General features: G+C 41.8%; 1 protein-coding gene across 4 annotated transcripts; it reads right to left on the reverse strand.

The window, feature by feature from the left end:
- Positions 1 to 1,408: 1,408 nt before the first annotated feature.
- On the reverse strand, positions 1,409 to 17,439 carry LOC103475238 (uncharacterized). 4 transcript variants are annotated; one of them, XM_081614332.1, is made up of 9 exons: positions 17,315 to 17,439; positions 8,991 to 9,088; positions 8,178 to 8,272; positions 6,048 to 6,264; positions 5,675 to 5,790; positions 5,386 to 5,497; positions 3,644 to 3,845; positions 3,206 to 3,532; positions 1,409 to 2,197 (listed from the first exon to the last, which is right to left on the reverse strand). In XM_081614332.1, exons 1-9 carry the CDS (start codon positions 17,413 to 17,415, stop codon positions 2,068 to 2,070), a joined length of 1,398 nt encoding a protein of 465 aa, XP_081470458.1. In that variant the 5' UTR covers positions 17,416 to 17,439; the 3' UTR covers positions 1,409 to 2,067. The 4 variants fall into 4 exon arrangements, with proteins under 4 accessions (XP_081470458.1, XP_008424930.1, XP_008424929.1 ...); XM_008426708.2 differs by lacking the exon at positions 17,315 to 17,439 and adding an exon at positions 9,286 to 9,715 and having other exon boundaries at positions 1,410 to 2,197; XM_008426707.3 differs by lacking the exon at positions 17,315 to 17,439 and adding an exon at positions 9,165 to 9,713 and having other exon boundaries at positions 1,411 to 2,197.
- Between the last annotated feature and the right edge of the window lie 1,007 nt (positions 17,440 to 18,446).

Raw genomic sequence — 18,446 nt, forward strand, 5'->3', positions numbered from 1 at the left:
CCGCCCCCTGGCTCTGATTGGTTGTTTAGTGCTACTGTAGTAGCGACGTTTTCGCTGATCATTTGACAAACAGTCACAACGTGGTGAAGTTACTAACCGCAGCTTTAATGTTTGTCACTTTCAGAGCAGAAGCTAAAATCCTGGTTTATTATCAGCAAGAACTGGAAAAACTAAATCAACTCATCTGATGATGTTGATGATATTTGACAAACTGAACTGTTTATTATTTCATAATTTATGACCGTATGATGAATTTATGGTGTAAAGCTCTGAACTGCCATGTCGCTGAAATAAACCCGTCTTGACTTCAGTCTTTGACTTTAACAAGAAAAACGTTTATTGCTGCCAACCTGGAGAAAGTTTTTTTATCCTGATTCGAAAGAGATTTTATTAAAACTACTTCCTGGTTGAAGTTTGAGAAATTGTTTTAAGATTGTGAAGAAATTTCTTCCTGATTCTCGGAATCCAGAAACGCTGAGATGAACTCGGCATGGACTCTGCTTGAAGGTGCCTTTAGACAACTGGTTACGCTGGATTTTATTTAGAGGCATCAGAGTTCAGGGGGTTGAACACAGATGAATCCCATGTTGTAAAATAAATAAATAAATCAAACTTTTAATTCAGGGAGCTGATTTTTTTTATCAGTTTGGTCCCTTTTGCTGCATTTTGATGTTTTTATTTATTCAAAAATATTAATAAAATAGTTTGGACAAACATTTTATTTGTGTCAGATTTAAAGATTGCTTCTCCTCCCGTTTGTTTAAATTTTAAGTTGATTTACATCATAAAAACATCGGTCAACAATTATGACAGATGCAATAAGCGTAACATTTAGTCAGATATGATCAAAATGATCAACAAATACACATAAAACTGTAGATCAATGTTTCATGTCCTGCTAACTGTAACCAGGTGGGAGAGAAGCCTTGATTTACGGCGATGGTTTGGTTTTTAGAGTGAATTTAATATAAACTTAATTGAATAAAAACTCAGACGTGTCCAGAGTGAGCAGAGCTGCGATTCGTTCGGTTCCGCTGGAAAAGCTTCATCCTTTCAGGACTCCAGGGGATGTGTGAAAATTCCTCAGATGTTTTTATTTCTCATGAAACAGGTTTGGATGCCTGTGGCCTAATAACTGCACGGTGTTAAAAATGTGGCTGTAATCCCACTGATGATCATCTCCTCGTTTACTTGGTACGGCTGAACTAGTCCAGCTGGTTTGGAGACGTGGAAAGACAAAGTGTCTCTTGGCTTTGATGGAAATATGACAGCATGGGTTGAGTTAGTATATTTAACAGTTGAGGAACAATGTGGTCTGAGAGCAAAGCTGAGATGTCATCCACAGCTTTATGACTGGAGAAAAATGATAACTGATAAATGATACTACTAACGGTGTAAACTTTAATGTCTGTAATTCTCAGGTTTGTCTTACTGACAAATCAAACACACTTTAGTAAGATCAGATTCAACAATAAAGTTTTTTTTTACAGCGTTTTTTATTCCGATATGAAGGAAAATTCACCGAAACAACTTCCTGTCTTTCTAAAAGAGAGATAACTTTTAACATCTTTCTAAAAACACGTAGTTCTCCAAGTATATTTTTTATCACAGAAATATTACAAACATTATGAAATGTGAATACAGCAGAAGAATATATATTTCCCAATAGCCACTAGAATTTCAGGATGATGGTTATTTTTCAAGATGGCCGACATTTTGGGGCCTTTCAAGCCAACTATTTTCATAAAATGTTTCCTATGTTCATAATTTGGATGAACTTTATGTCACATCATATGTTTTTTACTTTAGACAACTTTAAAGTAATAATATGTAGCAAAGTCAGAAACTGAGGACTTTGCTGTTTGAGTCAGTCCCAATGGAGAGAGATGATACTCACACAACAGCATGAAGAAAATATGAAGCACATCAGAGCAGAGAGCTGCATGCAAATCAGACCAGCAGGGGAGTGTTTGTGAGCTTTAAGTTTTTCAGGAAGAAAAATGTAGTTGGCATGGCAACAAAAACAAAAACGATGAATAGATATCAGTGTGGAATAAAAATGACAGTTCACGCCGTCTGCAGGAGTCGAGTGTCACTGAGAACAGCGTTGACAGCAGGAGTAAGGTCAGCGCTGTAGCTCAGCAGGCGGCCTTCATAAATCAGACTCTGTGGCTTCAGACTGGTCTGTCCCCGAGGTCTGAGGAGACAGAAGGCAAAGGACAGAGAGGGGACATCTTTACTGTAAAGAGGCCAGGATGTGGATGCTTATGCAATAATTCAAAAGGACTGTTTTCTGTTTTGCTCTTTCACAGAAACTGGAAGTTGTTTGTGTCTGACGCTAAATGTTTCTGAGAACTTTAACCCCTTAGCGCAGCTTATTACTGTAAAAATCAGAAACTCAGGACTTTGCTGTTTGTGAGTCTCACACCAGTCGTCAACTGGAAGGAGGTAAGATTAGAAACAAATCCAAAGAGACAGGCGTCTAAATGGTTAGCGTTAGTATTTTGGTGGGTTTAGATGTTTACCATTAGCATCAGCTAATCTTTTACTTCACTGTAATGCAGTGGTTTCCATTAAGAGTATTTTCACACCTGATGGTCCGGTAGACTCGGTTCTACCGGGACAAAACTTCATCATCTGCTCCAGCTGCTGTGGCTCTTTCTCTCTGCTCTGAGTCAAACCAATCACTTTCAGCAACCTGTTCCCCTCCTGGCCTGTGGGGGCGCTGCACCAAGGACCACTAAAGTAAGCCTCTGAAGACACTGAGAGCAACTTCCTTCTTCACCAGATGGAAACAAAAATGGAGTGGCTTCAAATTTTAGAGGTTGTACGATTTCTCTCTAGTCTTTTGTAAAAAGAAAAAAAAACACACACTAGCACTAGGCTAGGATGTTTTGTGGTTATTTTTACCCAGAATGCCCTGCGCTGTAGTGCTTCCTGCTTTAGGAGCGGTCTCTGGCCTGCTTGGCGTTCACATATGGATTCAAACCAGAGTTCACTTCAACTGAACCCAGACCGAGCTTTGTAGGCAGACTGGAGTTCGACTAGCATTCACACCTCACCAACCGAACCGGACTTTCCAGGTAAACGGACTGGAGTCAGGTTAAAGAGGACTGGACAGGACTATTGTGAATGCAGCCTACGATTGGTTTAGGCCATATAAAGAAACATTTCTGTGGAACCTGAAGTTTAAAATACAACTTACTTTATGTGGTACATGCGGGCTATTTTTCTGTTCACCCAGACGGAGGATTTCTTCGCCTTCAGCACTCCATGGACGGATGTGGCAAACACCGCTCTGGGGTTGACGATGACCTTGAAGTTGCGATATCTTAATCTGGGGACGATGGGTTCTCTGTAGAAGTGAGCCAGGATGTTCACACCCGATACGTTCTGCCACTGGTCCTGTGGAGGCAGAGCTTTGGGTTTCGGAGGAGGCAACGCAAACTCGGTGGGGATCCAGCTATTCTGAAAGAGGTAACACCTGTCAGCGCCGTACTTCTTCTCCAGCAGCGGCAGCAACTCCGTCCAGCTGCAGAGAAAATGACCAAAAACAATAAGACACTTCAAACTGCATTAGTAAAGGAATTCATAGATTTTAGCTCACTGTGCTACTGACTTTCTTATAAAGTAGATACTCTACCTGTTGACAGACTGTGGGAGGATGAGCTCATCAAGATCATGCAGCGCCACGTATTTGGACCGGTACATGGATCTGTACAGGCAGTCGTTGAGCGCCGGGATCTGACCGAAGTAGTGAAGGTCACCAGGACTTTGACTTGGACGAGCTCTTCGAGAAACATTCAGGTACTTTGACAGAGACCAAGGAATCACCTCCAGTAGACCTGGAACATACAGGAAGGTCAGCTGGTTTCAGTTCTCATTTGCTGCCCTGTCAGAAAAAAAGACTTATTTCCAAAGACTTTTTAAAATACTTCTTTAACCCAATGAATTAGCATTGCTATGCTTCTTATGGTATTTGTGAGGGTTGCTAACACAACAGTGTCTATAGCTGAAATCCGCAAATACATGACATTTCCTCTAAAAATGCTTATAACTGCCTATTTTAATAATTTAGACACCAAATATACCTTAGTATTCTATGATACACACAGAGGAAACTGTCCATTCAGAACCTGCTGATGTTCTGACGTTTCCACTCTCAACCATCTCTCAGGTTTACAGACAATGGTCCAAATCAGGAAGGCATTCCTGAGCTTCAGGGGTGGGCATGAAAAGGCCTGGCTGATGCCAGAGGAGAACTGGATCTAATTAAATCGGACCGAGGTTAAAAACAAGAGAACAGTTCAACTCAATCAATGACGTAACACCAGGCACCACAAGCAGGTCCTAAAAACCTTTCCACTCCTCTGGAAGAGAAGCAAACTTCTACCAATTCTCTGGTACCAAAAGACCACGAGTCTGCACAAACAACTTGTGTCCAGGAGGAGGCCGGAGTTACAAAACACAAAGGACGATCCGCTTTCAGCAGCTTGTGACTGGGAAAGGCTTGTGGATGTTGACCAGTGGCTTGTATCGCAGTCACAACTCTCAGACTCTGTGGTTTTTGAAGAAAGTCTTTCTCATTGAACTCAATGAGTCTCCTGGGATTCAGTGGATGAAGCCAATGAACTTAAACACCTCAGATGTGCAGAGGCTCAATGTCAGGGGCAGAAAACTGAAGCAGAGGATCTGTAGCAGCGACGACCATCAAGCTGCTGAAAGATTTGGGAGTTGGCGGCCGAAGTAAATGCCAAGCCATCAGAGATTGGTCGGAGGCTGCTGAGAAAAGCAGAAAAGATTCCTGCTGGAGTGAAAAGTTGATTCATGGAGCTCTACTTCCTCAGAAAAGGCTGTCTAGAAGTAAATGGTGAAACACCCAGTGACCCTGAGGAATACCACTGAAGACGCTCCTAGAAGTCAACTTTTCTGAAGATGTTGTCAACTATCCATTGGTAGGTGAAACAATGACATAGTAAGGAGGTAATTCAGACTATTGATCCAGGTGAGCAGGGATGCATTAAAAGTTGCAGCATAGTTGCAGACTCCTGGTATGCATCAACCAGTGGGGGATTGTATGGTTCATGTCACGCTGTTATCACCATAAGAGGCTTGTTGGGTTCACCAGATAAACCTCCATCCATCCATTATCCAACACGCTCATCCCTACTGGGATCGTCTATGTCCAGCAGTCAACAGGTGAGAGGTGGGGTCACCTGGACAGGTTAATCTCAGGGCAACACAGAGACAGACAACAACCATCCACGCACTCACACCTAAGGAGAATGTAGAGAGGCTGATCAGTCATGTTAGTTTGGTAACTGGTCAGATGATGATGGGCTGTTTATGAAGACAGGCACAGCCAGACCTGATCATATTACTCACCTTTGTGTGAGTAATAGTCCAGAACTCGCTGAACATCCGCGCTGCAGTTCGTCTTGTAGACAACGACTCTGTTCACTCCCAGTAACTGAAGCATCTCCAAATTCTGCACCAGCTGCAACACGGTATAGAAATTTACATTAAAACTATGAAAACATGAGCTCAGAAATGCAACAACGTTGGTTTCCAAGCCAACCACGTTTTGGAAAAGAATAATAAAACCAGCAAAACGCAGCAGTGGAAGCCGATGCGTCTCCTGCTGTGTTTTTAAACACAGACGAAGTGACGTTACCTGCAGGACGTTGGTGAAGTTATACATGGCAGAGAAGCAGCAGGTGAAGTTGTGAGGAAATGAGCTGGTCAGAGCTTTTTGATTCTTAATCTCCAGAAACTCAAGCTCAGATTTTTCTGGTTTAGAGAAAAAGAAAAGAGGAAGAACTTGAAACTTGTAACCATCACATTTCCTGACTCACGTGCATCAAAATCGTTTCAAACAGAACAAGAAGAGGCATCCAGTAGTTAGGCTTTGTTCTTCCTGGGCTGATTCTGTTCTGGTTGTTTTCTCTGCTTCTGCTTCACTTCTGTGCTAAAATACCAAAGATTTCTAAAATGTTTGATTATATTAAACTACTGGCCAACCTCATGCAGTGTAGTGGAGTCGTTACCTTGGTCTTTGATTGGCTCTGGGGCGATGGCGACGTGCGTTGGCGCCTCACAGCCTGATGGGACGGGGCACAGGACGTCCGCCGTCCCGTAGGGGAAGCGGAAATGATCCCTGTGGATCCTAATGGCAGCTTTAGAGACGAGCTGCTGATCCTGGCAGCGCAGGAGGCACTGAAGGACGACTGTCTCACGTCGCAACTTTATCGCAATAACCCGAACCTGACACAGGAAGACATGTTTTCATCATTTTTATTAGATTCTAACTCCTTAAACATCCATCCATCCATTTTCTTGCACCCTTTTTCCCCTCAGTGGGGTCGGGAGGGGTGCTGGTGCCCATCTCCAGCTAACGTTTCGGGTGAGAGGCGGGGTCACCCTGGACAGGTCGCCAGTCTGTCGCAGGGCAACACAGAGACACACAACCATGCACACAGACACTCACACCTAGGGGCAATTTGGAGAGGCCAATTAACCTGACAGTCATGTTTTTGGACTGTGGGAGGAAACCAGAGTACCCGGAGAAAACCCACCATGCACAGGGAGAACATGGAGACTCCATGCAGGAAGACCCCAGGCCGGGAATCGAACCCAGAACCTTCTTGCTGCAAGGCAACAGCTCTACCAACTGCGCCACTGTGCAGCCCCTCCTTAAACATTTCAACCCAAATTCTCTGCTTGACACAAAGCAGCTGAGATCAGATTTTACACACGACTGGACTTTATTTAGTCATCAGGCAACTTCTGAAGGCAACAAGTTGCACTCAGAGAAAAGGGGGCTGAATACGTTTGCCCGCTGCCTTTTCAGGTTTTTATTTGTAAAAATAACTTTTTGAATCGGGTTTCATGTTTCTTTCGTCACATTTGTTCACCACTTTGTGTTGGTATTTCACATTAAACTCCAAACAAGTCCACTGTAGTAACATTTCTGCTTTTTACCGGCTTACGGAAACAACCTGAACATAAATATGAACTGTTATGTAGTTAAATCCACTAAGTCCTGAGGAGAAGAGCTTCATCATGGCTTTACATTAAGCTTAACTAATCATTTATCCTCACCGTTCACACAAACGAGCAGCTCTGACCAAGAAACTGGCAGCTTGAATGTCCATGTTTGTTTTTGGAGGGAATTCTCTTATTTTATACTTCAGAACTCGGTAAATGTTTGAAAGGTTATTAATCCAACATGAGTTTCTGTAGAAAGAGTTTGTTCCTGTTTGCTGTGAAATGTGACACGGCAACAATCTGTCACATTCCTGGGGTGGGATCAGCGCCTCCGACGAGCTGCAGTGTGTGTGTGTGTGTGTGTGTGTGTGTGTGTGTGTGTGTGTGTGGTGTGCGTGTGTGTGTGTGTGAACAAAGCAGCTACCAAAGAGTCACAGTAGACTAAAACAACCACACTGAAACAGTTCGTCTGAGATGATCTAGAGCTTTTTGCTTGTGGTGTGACCTTGATGCGACCTCGGTGCGACCTTGATGCGACCTCGGTGCGACGAAGTGACCAGGTATGTGGGGCAAGCATGAACCCAACGGCTTCCTGTTGCATTGCATTGTGGGATGTGGTAGAGTAAACTAACAGAGAAAAGGCGGCGAGTTTTTTTCTCCACACAACCATCATCTGAATCTGATGGAATATTCCCAGAACCGCACAGCATTCTGGGAGATGTAGGCAGAGGAAAAGCTTTAGCTGCTCTGCTAACATAGTTTAGCGGCATCAGCTCACTCACTTTTTGGTTACCTAGCAACAAGCTGCTGGGTAGGAAGCAGTTTCAAGCCCCCCACCCCCTCGGTTACCTAGCAACCAAAGTTATTAGCTGAACAACTTGTGAATGCAGCAATTTCAAATTTTCCCACTTTGACTCATAACCGATTAAAATAAAATTTAAAAAACGATTTGGAGTAAAAATTAGGCGTAAAACAGGAAAGGTCATGTCACCATTTCAGATATTTAAAACATAAAAACTGATCAATAATTAGTGATATGAACTAATGTGAAACATAGAATGTAATTATAAACCCTGCAATTAACTTGATAAAACAGTTTTAGTGGCTGGACTCTCTCGTTGCTTCTCACATCGAAATAATTGGTTTTGTCAACTAGTTGGAGATTAAAGTGTCTCCATAAAATATCTGACCTCTGTCTGTGTTGTCCGATGCTCCAGATAAGCAGATATCAGCAGCGTTCTTGAACCTCTGACCCTTAACAGACGGGCCGGCTGTCCTTTAAGAACTGCAGAATGAAAACAAAACGTTAGCAGCAGCGGTAAAGCTCAGGTCTCTGAACCCAAACTCAGGAAAACGAGACCAATACTGATCAGCAGAGTCTGAACGAGAGATGCACCGATCCGATATTAATATTTGTATCACTCGGTATGTAAATATGGAAAAACATGTGTTCCTAATGCATAAGGGCAGATCTGTTTGATGTACTTCTATGCTTTGTGCTCTGAGCTACATCTAGCTTTAGTATTTATTTTATGTTATATTTAGAATTCCTAACTGAACTCTGAACCATTTGAAAACAGCTTGGTGAAGTTTATCTTTGCATGTTTGACCAAATGTTTTTGTCAGTTTTCTTTTCTGCGTTATTTATTTTCTGTTGACTGTTCTGCTCCTAACTGCACCGACTGGACAGATTAAAGTTGTTTTTACAAGTTCGATCAAATCTGTGAAGCCGTTGGTAGGTTTCAGTGTGATGTATTGGTGCAGAGTCATCAGATAAATTTGTAAGTCAGTACATTTATGTCGTTGTTTCAAAAAAACAAACAAAAAAACACGTTTTATGTCAATTCAGCTGTTTTTCTGTATCAGATCGGCTGGTGCTCAGCCTCAGATATTAATATCGGTATCAGATGAGAAACGAGAGGATCGATGCATGTCCAGTATCGATTAAAGGCATCATTTCCCGCCCTCGGCCTCGGAGCGGACAGAGCTTCAGGTAGCCTCACCTGTTCTACCTGCGGTTGGGCTCTGAGGCTCAGTTGGCGGCACTGATGGTTGCAGCTCAGAGGAAATCAGAACCTGGATCTGCGGCATCCCGTCGAACCTGCAGAGCAACAGAAACATGTTTCTGACACATGAACAATACAGACTTCAGATATTACCAGTTTGGAGCAATTTACCGGAAAACAGGAACGAACCCGGAAGTGACCTCGCTGGCACATTGTTACGTAAAACAACTAACTTTAATTAGGTTTGGATTATTTAATTAACACAACAAAAACCTCTAACCTGTAACTTTACCATTCTGATAAACTGCAGCAGTCGCTGCGGATTCATTTGTTGACTTAAAAACCTGAACACAGGTTTGCTGTTGACAAAAAACCTTTAACCGCAAGGATTTAATCTGATCTACGGGAGCCCAGGTGAGCAAACAGAGCGAAACCGCCTGATGAGCCTCTAACGTCCGTTTGCTTTTAGAAATGTGTTGATCTGATGCAGATTATTTTAATTGATCAGAACCTGGAATTGGTTTTTAAGGTCAGAGTTTTATCGTTTTCTTTGTGTTCGGGACATGATTTCAAATGTTTTATGCATCTATGTCGTCATTATCTGTGTCAGGAGTTTTTTTTTTCATACAATAACTGGAAACGTTCATCTTCACTTCCAGCACAAAACAAGACAACAAGAACACTATAAAAGTTGATTTGATTTGGACTTTGACTAGGCCTTTCTAACACATTTATACAGGTTGTTTTGATCCATTCCATCGTATCCTTGGCTGTATTTTTAGGGTTAAAAGTTAAACTTTCAGCCAACATGTTTTGTAAATCTGGAGTCGACTCTCGACTGACTGAGGAAAATGTAACAAACCCATTTATTGCTGCAAGTTTCCACGTCACAAAGCTCTGAAGGTTTCGTTTTTCATCAGTCCTGCAGAATGAAAGCTGCCGGTGTCAAAGACGGATCATTTGACATATGAGTAAGTGTATAGTTAAAGCCCTGGGGACTTTCATAGAACCAGTTTGGATAGGAAAATAACTCAATAACCTGCATCTTGGCTCCGAACCCAAATACCACAGAGCAAATTAAACAGACCTGAGTAAATGATCAAATGCAGAAGTTTTCTCTGTTTGCTGCTTGTTAGCACAATGCTAACAATGCTAATGCTTGTTAGCACAATGCTAACAAGCATTAGCAGTTCTGGCTGCCAATCAACCTGGGAAGGGAAAAAGTTGACCTGATTTCTGGTGGTCTGATTATTACCTAACAGAAAACAATATAAGAAATGACAGAAACAGAAAGGATTATGTCTTCAATGAATTTACATGTGGACGGATTTACTAAGGATTGGAGAAAATAATTAGCATCATTTGCCTTTGAAAGTATCTATAAAGGCTCAGGAGGAATTAAGTTCAATAAAATTACAATGTCTTCTTTTCTGCAGTGTTGTCACTTTAACATTTTGTCTTATTTTTACCCTTTTATCATCACTTTCCTCACACTCTGTTCCCGTGTGTCGAGAAAAGTCGAGCTCATCCCACTTCCCCATGCTGGAGATTTTAGTTTAATAGTAATAACAAATAAAATTACCGTAAAATTAATGACATAGGTGACATCAAGACCCAACAATAGAGTCAGACTGTAATAAAATGAATCTGGTTGTGTGTGTTGTTATTGTGTCCTGCAAACTTTGCTTTAATTCTACTTTTTTCTATTTAATCATAAAAAATCATAGTCAGGCAGAAAGAGAGTCATGAAACAGGAAGAGCTCATTTCCTTAATAAAGAGGAAGTTTCTTTCTTGCATCAGGCTAAAAATAGTTCAGACCATTCCTTATTTTAAAGCATTAAAGGTTTTTAAAGAATAAAATCTAAACATTTTGAGAGATTGGATAAAACCCAGAGTAAAATACTTAAAATAATGACTTATAATTATGCCAATAATTAATATCGGTTTAACCAGTGGTTGATGTTGGTTTGATTATAAGAATATTTACACTTACTCTCACACTTGTGGAAGTACTTAAAGGTGAAACAAGTAACTGTAACATGGTATCAAATAATTAGAATAATGGATATTCTTGGTTTCTTTTCAGAAGTGTCTGTAATAACTCACATTATGATTATAATAAGAGTAACTAATAAGTTATGGCTATTATAACATTATAAATGAATGTTAAAACTAAAAGGTTATAAATGTGATTTTGACATTGAACTTGAAAAGGTGTAAAATGTTGTAACTGTAATTAAAGGTCACTGATGTTGTGTTGAAGGTAGATGGTAGGTGAAAGGTCAGGGGAAAAGAGGAACTGATAGGAGAACGGAGAAGACTAAAGCCTTATTGCTAAACTTCAACTTGCCTAAGAAAAGGTTGGGCAGGAAACAGAGGTAGGAGGAACTGTTGAGCAACTTGGGGACATTAGAACAGACATCAGGACATGAGGTCTACAGGGTGATGGAGATGAGATCATCTGTCCAAGCAGTCAGCCAATGAGACGGGCACAGCAACAAAGCTAGCCAATGCAAACGCACCAAAAGGTGGATAAACCCTTTATAAGGTGGGTGCAACAGAGGAATCGTTGGTTGGATCCTTCAGGCAGCTTCGAGCCAAGACGGAGATGGACAAAGAACTCTGCAGCTGAAGAAGAGCCGGGGCCACAGAACCGAAGACTGTTCTGCACATGGGGACCAACCCGTTAGCCCCGCAACATGTGGCTTCAAATCGCACTTCTCTCATCAGCTGGGTTCAGACCCCCAAAGAAAAAGACCAAGGCAAAGATGAAGATAAAGACAAAGGCAAAGAACAAAGGCAAAGAGGAAGAACTGGTGTGTTCCTTCCGTGGGACCAGAAAGATCGTGAGACGAGGAGAAGGGAGCTACAGAGCTGCAAGACAAGAAGCTGAGGACCGCTACGCGCATGAGGAAGTCACCCTGATGCCCGAGACCTGCCGCTCTAAGTCAGTACTCTTCCTGTACTGGGAACCTCCTGCTGCTGCAACACCTTCTTCATCATCAGGCCAGTTCTGGGGTTCAAATGCCAAACTCTGTCCGTCTCTCTCAAAGTTTCCCTTTTTTAGTTCTCAGTGTCAGCATTAGGGAAAGATAGGCTAGATTATTGATTTTACTTATTTGATTATTTCTGCTACTGAATTAAGCTGTACTGACCCTTGCAAAATTGCCTTACTAATAAAATAATTAGCATTTAAGAAAATCTAAAAGATGTTGTGGACATTCAATTAATGAGTCACCTTAAAGTTCTTTGATGGTTGTGAAATAGCTATGAAGTTTGATTCTGGGAGGAAAAAGTAGAAATGTTTTATAGGTTGCTTTTGGCCAAAACTAAAATAATGACCTTGGGACTTAACTCTAAGTCACTAAATTTAATCTAGCCGTTAACAAGTGCCGTTATTTTAGGAAAGGAGCTACCGTTAACAGGAGTGGTTGTAGGGGTTATGTCGCTGTGAGGGCTACTCAGCGGATTGCCCCCCAACTGTAAAAGGTCATAACTTCTGGATCGAAGGTAGTCAGAGCTAGACGAGTCCTTTCCGACCCCAGTTTAAACAGATAATTCACCATAAACTATTGCTAGGGTAAGACCCGAGTTTCTGGGGATTTTCCGGACCTGTTAGACAGAGAACTGGGCAGTAGTGAGTCCAAAGAGTTGTGAGGAGTGGGCGGGACTTACTATTGGGTAGTAACAGACATGGCGTCCCTGGGTGGGCCCGACCCTAATGAGTAGGAGGGCCTTACTTTGACCAAGTCAGTAAAAACAGACGAGAGGGTCTGAATAGCTCACTTGGGAGACCAACTCTTAGGAAATAGAGTTGGGAGCGACTGATGAGGCTTGTCAGCCGCGACCCTTGCAGTAACTGTACAGCGTGCAGGCGAGGGAAAAGCTTCAGCTGAGGATGAACGATCGCATCCAGAAGGGAAGCCAGTAGCCAACCTAGCCTAGACCCATCCCTGCTCTAAGGTACCCTGAGAGGCTTTGGGGGATAGGCGACTCGGAGACAAAGAGACCGAGGAGTACGACGCAAGGTCGTACGTCCAGAAGATGTAAGTAATTTCACAAGGAAGTGGTGAAATGCATCTGGAGCTCAAGGTTGAGCATCTGAGAGCACACGCATGAGGGAGCTCATTGGCGTGGAAATGACGAAGTGGACTGCTATGTCCAACAGAGAAAAATTGTCTTTGTCGGAGCCGAGAAGTGGGACACTACTCCCAGAGGAAGGGAGGTCCCAGAAGAATACGTGGATGAGGTCGTGCGGAGCGTGCATGAAGCCCTTGGACATGCAGGCGTATGGCCTACCCGTAAGGAGCTGGATGAGCATGAGCTTTGGATCCCAGTGAAACAAGTCCAACGCGTGCTACGGGGCTGTGAGGTATGTGGACAATACAACGCAGGCCGCCAAGGGCAGCGGTTGGAAGGATTGACCATCAAAAGCACGATCCCCTGGGGCTCAATCTGCATGGATGTAGCAGGCCCCATGGATAACAGAAAAGAGAGGTGAGGAGTACCTCTTGGTGCTGATGGACATGGTGTAACAGTGACAGCTGAAAAAGAGCAGGTCTTCCCCTGCAGAGGAACTCCGTTCACGTCACAGAAAGCCGGAAGGCGAAGGCACTTCTCCTTTTTGCCCAGAGAGGGAAAGGGGAAGTTGCAGTTTACAGTGTCATTGAAAACAGGACAGAAAGTTTGGATTAAAGATCAAGATCGGCCTGTAGTCACGGTGATCAAGTTGAAATTCAATGGAATGAATTTTGTGAAGCAAGTACTGCACTGTAAAAAAGTATTACTTATGAAGAAAGGGGTCCACGAGGTCAGTGTTCAAGCCAGTTCTTAGCTAAAGCGAACCAGAACATTGCGAGAATCAAGCATCATGCCATCCTGTGTTAGACTGGCTACTATTACAGGATGATTGCCATTCAAAGAACAACTTCAAGGCTTAGGACTAGGAGGGCCCTGAAGAAATTGGATTATGCTAAAGAAGAACTCCTGTCACAAAAGGATGGATTAAACTGGAAAAGGGACTGAAGTCATGAGGAAGGAGTGGCGTCATAGACAACCACAAAGATCAATCCTGCAACAAAGTGTTGAAATCACACCCAACACCTGGAAGCAACCTGTGGACTTCACAGAGTCCTGCCTGACAGAGTCCTGTTGCCTCCGACAACTCCAGTAACCCTTTAACGACCCCAGCGATGGAAAAGGATTATGATTATGGATAAAGCGTCATGCTGCTTATGCTTTTTGTTTTGCTCTACTGAACATCCAGAGTTTTTTTTTATTTTTTATTTGAGGGTTTTTGCCCATCAACCTGTCCCTAAGGAATCTTCTACATCCTGAAGAACCAACGCTTCATTCAGCTGAGGATTTTTTGTCACTATTAAAGGATCAGAGCGACCTGGCTTCTCTTCAACATTCGTCACTTCCTGAGAGACATCAAAACTCCAAGGAGGGGGTGTCAAAGAGCAGTGGAGTTTGAAGACTGCTGAGCCCTTGGTGACAACTGAGAATCTGCATCTTCACATCCCAGACTGCTGTGGCCTTGGTGACGATGGAGGATCTGCATCTTCACATCCCAGACTGCTGTGGCCTTGGTGACGATGGAGGATCTTCACATCCCAGACGACCATCTTCTCTTTCCAGGGGATGAGGACGCAGACCTGCAAGAGGATGTTGGGTTCCCAGCATGTGAAAGGTCTGACCTCGCGGAGGGGGTGTCGAGAAAAGTCGAGCTCATCCCACTTCCCCATGCTGGAGATTTTAGTTTAATAGTAATAACAAATAAAATTACCGTAAAATTAATGACATAGGTGACATCAAGACCCAACAATAGAGTCAGACTGTAATAAAATGAATCTGGTTGTGTGTGTTGTTATTGTGTCCTGCAAACTTTGCTTTAATTCTACTTTTTTCTATTTAATCATAAAAAATCATAGTCAGGCAGAAAGAGAGTCATGAAACAGGAAGAGCTCATTTCCTTAATAAAGAGGAAGTTTCTTTCTTGCATCAGGCTAAAAATAGTTCAGACCATTCCTTATTTTAAAGCATTAAAGGTTTTTAAAGAATAAAATCTAAACATTTTGAGAGATTGGATAAAACCCAGAGTAAAATACTTAAAATAATGACTTATAATTATGCCAATAATTAATATCGGTTTAACCAGTGGTTGATGTTGGTTTGATTATAAGAATATTTACACTTACTCTCACACTTGTGGAAGTACTTAAAGGTGAAACAAGTAACTGTAACATGGTATCAAATAATTAGAATAATGGATATTCTTGGTTTCTTTTCAGAAGTGTCTGTAATAACTCACATTATGATTATAATAAGAGTAACTAATAAGTTATGGCTATTATAACATTATAAATGAATGTTAAAACTAAAAGGTTATAAATGTGATTTTGACATTGAACTTGAAAAGGTGTAAAATGTTGTAACTGTAATTAAAGGTCACTGATGTTGTGTTGAAGGTAGATGGTAGGTGAAAGGTCAGGGGAAAAGAGGAACTGATAGGAGAACGGAGAAGACTAAAGCCTTATTGCTAAACTTCAACTTGCCTAAGAAAAGGTTGGGCAGGAAACAGAGGTAGGAGGAACTGTTGAGCAACTTGGGGACATTAGAACAGACATCAGGACATGAGGTCTACAGGGTGATGGAGATGAGATCATCTGTCCAAGCAGTCAGCCAATGAGACGGGCACAGCAACAAAGCTAGCCAATGCAAACGCACCAAAAGGTGGATAAACCCTTTATAAGGTGGGTGCAACAGAGGAATCGTTGGTTGGATCCTTCAGGCAGCTTCGAGCCAAGACGGAGATGGACAAAGAACTCTGCAGCTGAAGAAGAGCCGGGGCCACAGAACCGAAGACTGTTCTGCACATGGGGACCAACCCGTTAGCCCCGCAACATGTGGCTTCAAATCGCACTTCTCTCATCAGCTGGGTTTAGACCCCCAAAGACAAAGACCAAGGCAAAGATGAAGATAAAGACAAAGACAAAGAACAAAGGCAAAGAGGAAGAACTGGTGTGTTCCTTCCGTGGGACCAGAAAGATCGTGAGACGAGGAGAAGGGAGCTACAGAGCTGCAAGACAAGAAGCTGAGGACCGCTACGCGCATGAGGAAGTCACCCTGATGCCCGAGACCTGCCGCTCTAAGTCAGTACTCTTCCTGTACTGGGAACCTCCTGCTGCTGCAACACCTTCTTCATCATCAGGCCAGTTCTGGGGTTCAAAATGCCAAACTCTGTCCGTCTCTCTCAAAGTTTCCCTTTTTTAGTTCTCAGTGTCAGCATTAGGGAAAGATAGGCTAGATTATTGATTTTACTTATTTGATTATTTCTGCTACTGAATTAAGCTGTACTGACCCTTGCAAAATTGCCTTACTAATAAAATAATTAGCATTTAAGAAAATCTAAAAGATGTTGTGGACATTCAATTAATGAGTCACCTTAAAGTTCTTTGATGGTTGTGAAATAGCTATGAAGTTTGATTCTGGGAGGAAAAAGTAGAAATGTTTTATAGGTTGCTTTTGGCCAAAACTAAAATAATGACCTTGGGACTTAACTCTAAGTCACTAAATTTAATCTAGCCGTTAACAAGTGCCGTTATTTTAGGAAAGGAGCTACCGTTAACAGGAGTGGTTGTAGGGGTTATGTCGCTGTGAGGGCTACTCAGCGGATTGCCCCCCAACTGTAAAAGGTCATAACTTCTGGATCGAAGGTAGTCAGAGCTAGACGAGTCCTTTCCGACCCCAGTTTAAACAGATAATTCACCATAAACTATTGCTAGGGTAAGACCCGAGTTTCTGGGGATTTTCCGGACCTGTTAGACAGAGAACTGGGCAGTAGTGAGTCCAAAGAGTTGTGAGGAGTGGGCGGGACTTACTATTGGGTAGTAACAGACACGTGTGATTGATTTTTATTACATGGTTTTATTTGGACACTTTCAATATACGATATAAAAAAAAACCTGTGAAAGTTGTAAGTCTCCAAATTCACTACAAACACAGATTATTATTTTTACTCAAGTCAGAATTTTAAGAAAAAAGTCATAAATTCAAGAAAATTCACTTTTTTTTAAAGAAAAAACGTCTGAATTTTAGAAAAAGTCTGGATTTTGGGCTCCATGTCCAGTAGTGACTATCGAGATGATCCCAAACATCAAAACTGCAGCAAATCTACAACAGATTGCTTCTTCTTCTAGATTTTACGGTGAGTGAATCACTGACAGGAAGAAAGTGGAGCTTCCTGTGTTTTTTATTACATCCCATCAGCTGAACCCGACTCTGTCTGTCCGTCTCGTGGCTCCAGAGCTTCACCCACCTGAAGGTCCAGAGCAGCAGAGCGACACCGAGGATGAAGACGAGGCTGTAGGTCACAGACCTCAGCTGCTTCAGCGCCGGCGGCTCCAGAACGCGGCTCATGCTGGAAATAATCCGCTCAGCTCTGATCCCAGGTAGCAACTATCAGAACTTTGACTCAGTAAGGCGTGGAGTCCAGATCCGCTTTCAGATCTTAACTTTTCACCTGAAGCAGAGCAGGATGTCCTGGCAAACTCACCTCGTCTTATCTGCTCAATTAAATATTAGCAGTTACGTTAAATATCTCTCCTAATATTTCAGTTCCACTTAATACTTATGTACATTTAACTCTTTTCCATGTTATATAAAGTTAAATATGAAGGAAACTCTCTGAGGAAATTCTCTTCTGTTCTATTTAGACACTCAGTGAGGCCGCTTCTTATGGAGGACTCATCCTGCCAAAATCAGCCAAACATATAGAAATAAATATCTTGTTAAAGTAATTACTACACGCACCAGGACTGGTGTCAGTGTAACAGACGTTGATTGTTCCCGTAAACAGAACAGGGTGAAGTAACGAGGCAGAAACAACTCCGTATTTCTCAAATCCTCCTGAAATCCGTTCTGTTTATTAGACATTGTGTCAATGTTATTTTTCTTTCTCATTCACTTGTCAACATGCTTATTTCTGCAATGAACACTTTTGTTTAATTCTTCCATATAAAGGCACAACTTGTCCTACACTTCTACACACTTCATTCTCATGGTAGCTCCCATTCGCTACTGTATAAACAATGTATATACTGTATATACATTGTATATACAATGTATACTGTATATATACACAATATATTGTATACTGTATATACATTGTATATACAGTATACATTGTATATACTGTATATACATTGTATATACAATGTATATACAGTATACATTGTATATACAATGTATACTGTATATATACAATATATTGTATATACAATGTATACTGTATATATACAATATATTGTATATATACAGTATACATTGTATACAGTATACAGTATACATTGTATATATACAATGTATACTGTATATATACAATATATTGTATATATACAGTATACATTGTATATACAATGTATATACAATGTATACTGTATATATACAAT

Source organism: Poecilia reticulata, chromosome 13 (assembly GCF_904066995.2).
Source record: "Poecilia reticulata chromosome 13, P_reticulata-male-v2, whole genome shotgun sequence".
Taxonomy (NCBI): Eukaryota; Metazoa; Chordata; class Actinopteri; order Cyprinodontiformes; family Poeciliidae; genus Poecilia; species Poecilia reticulata.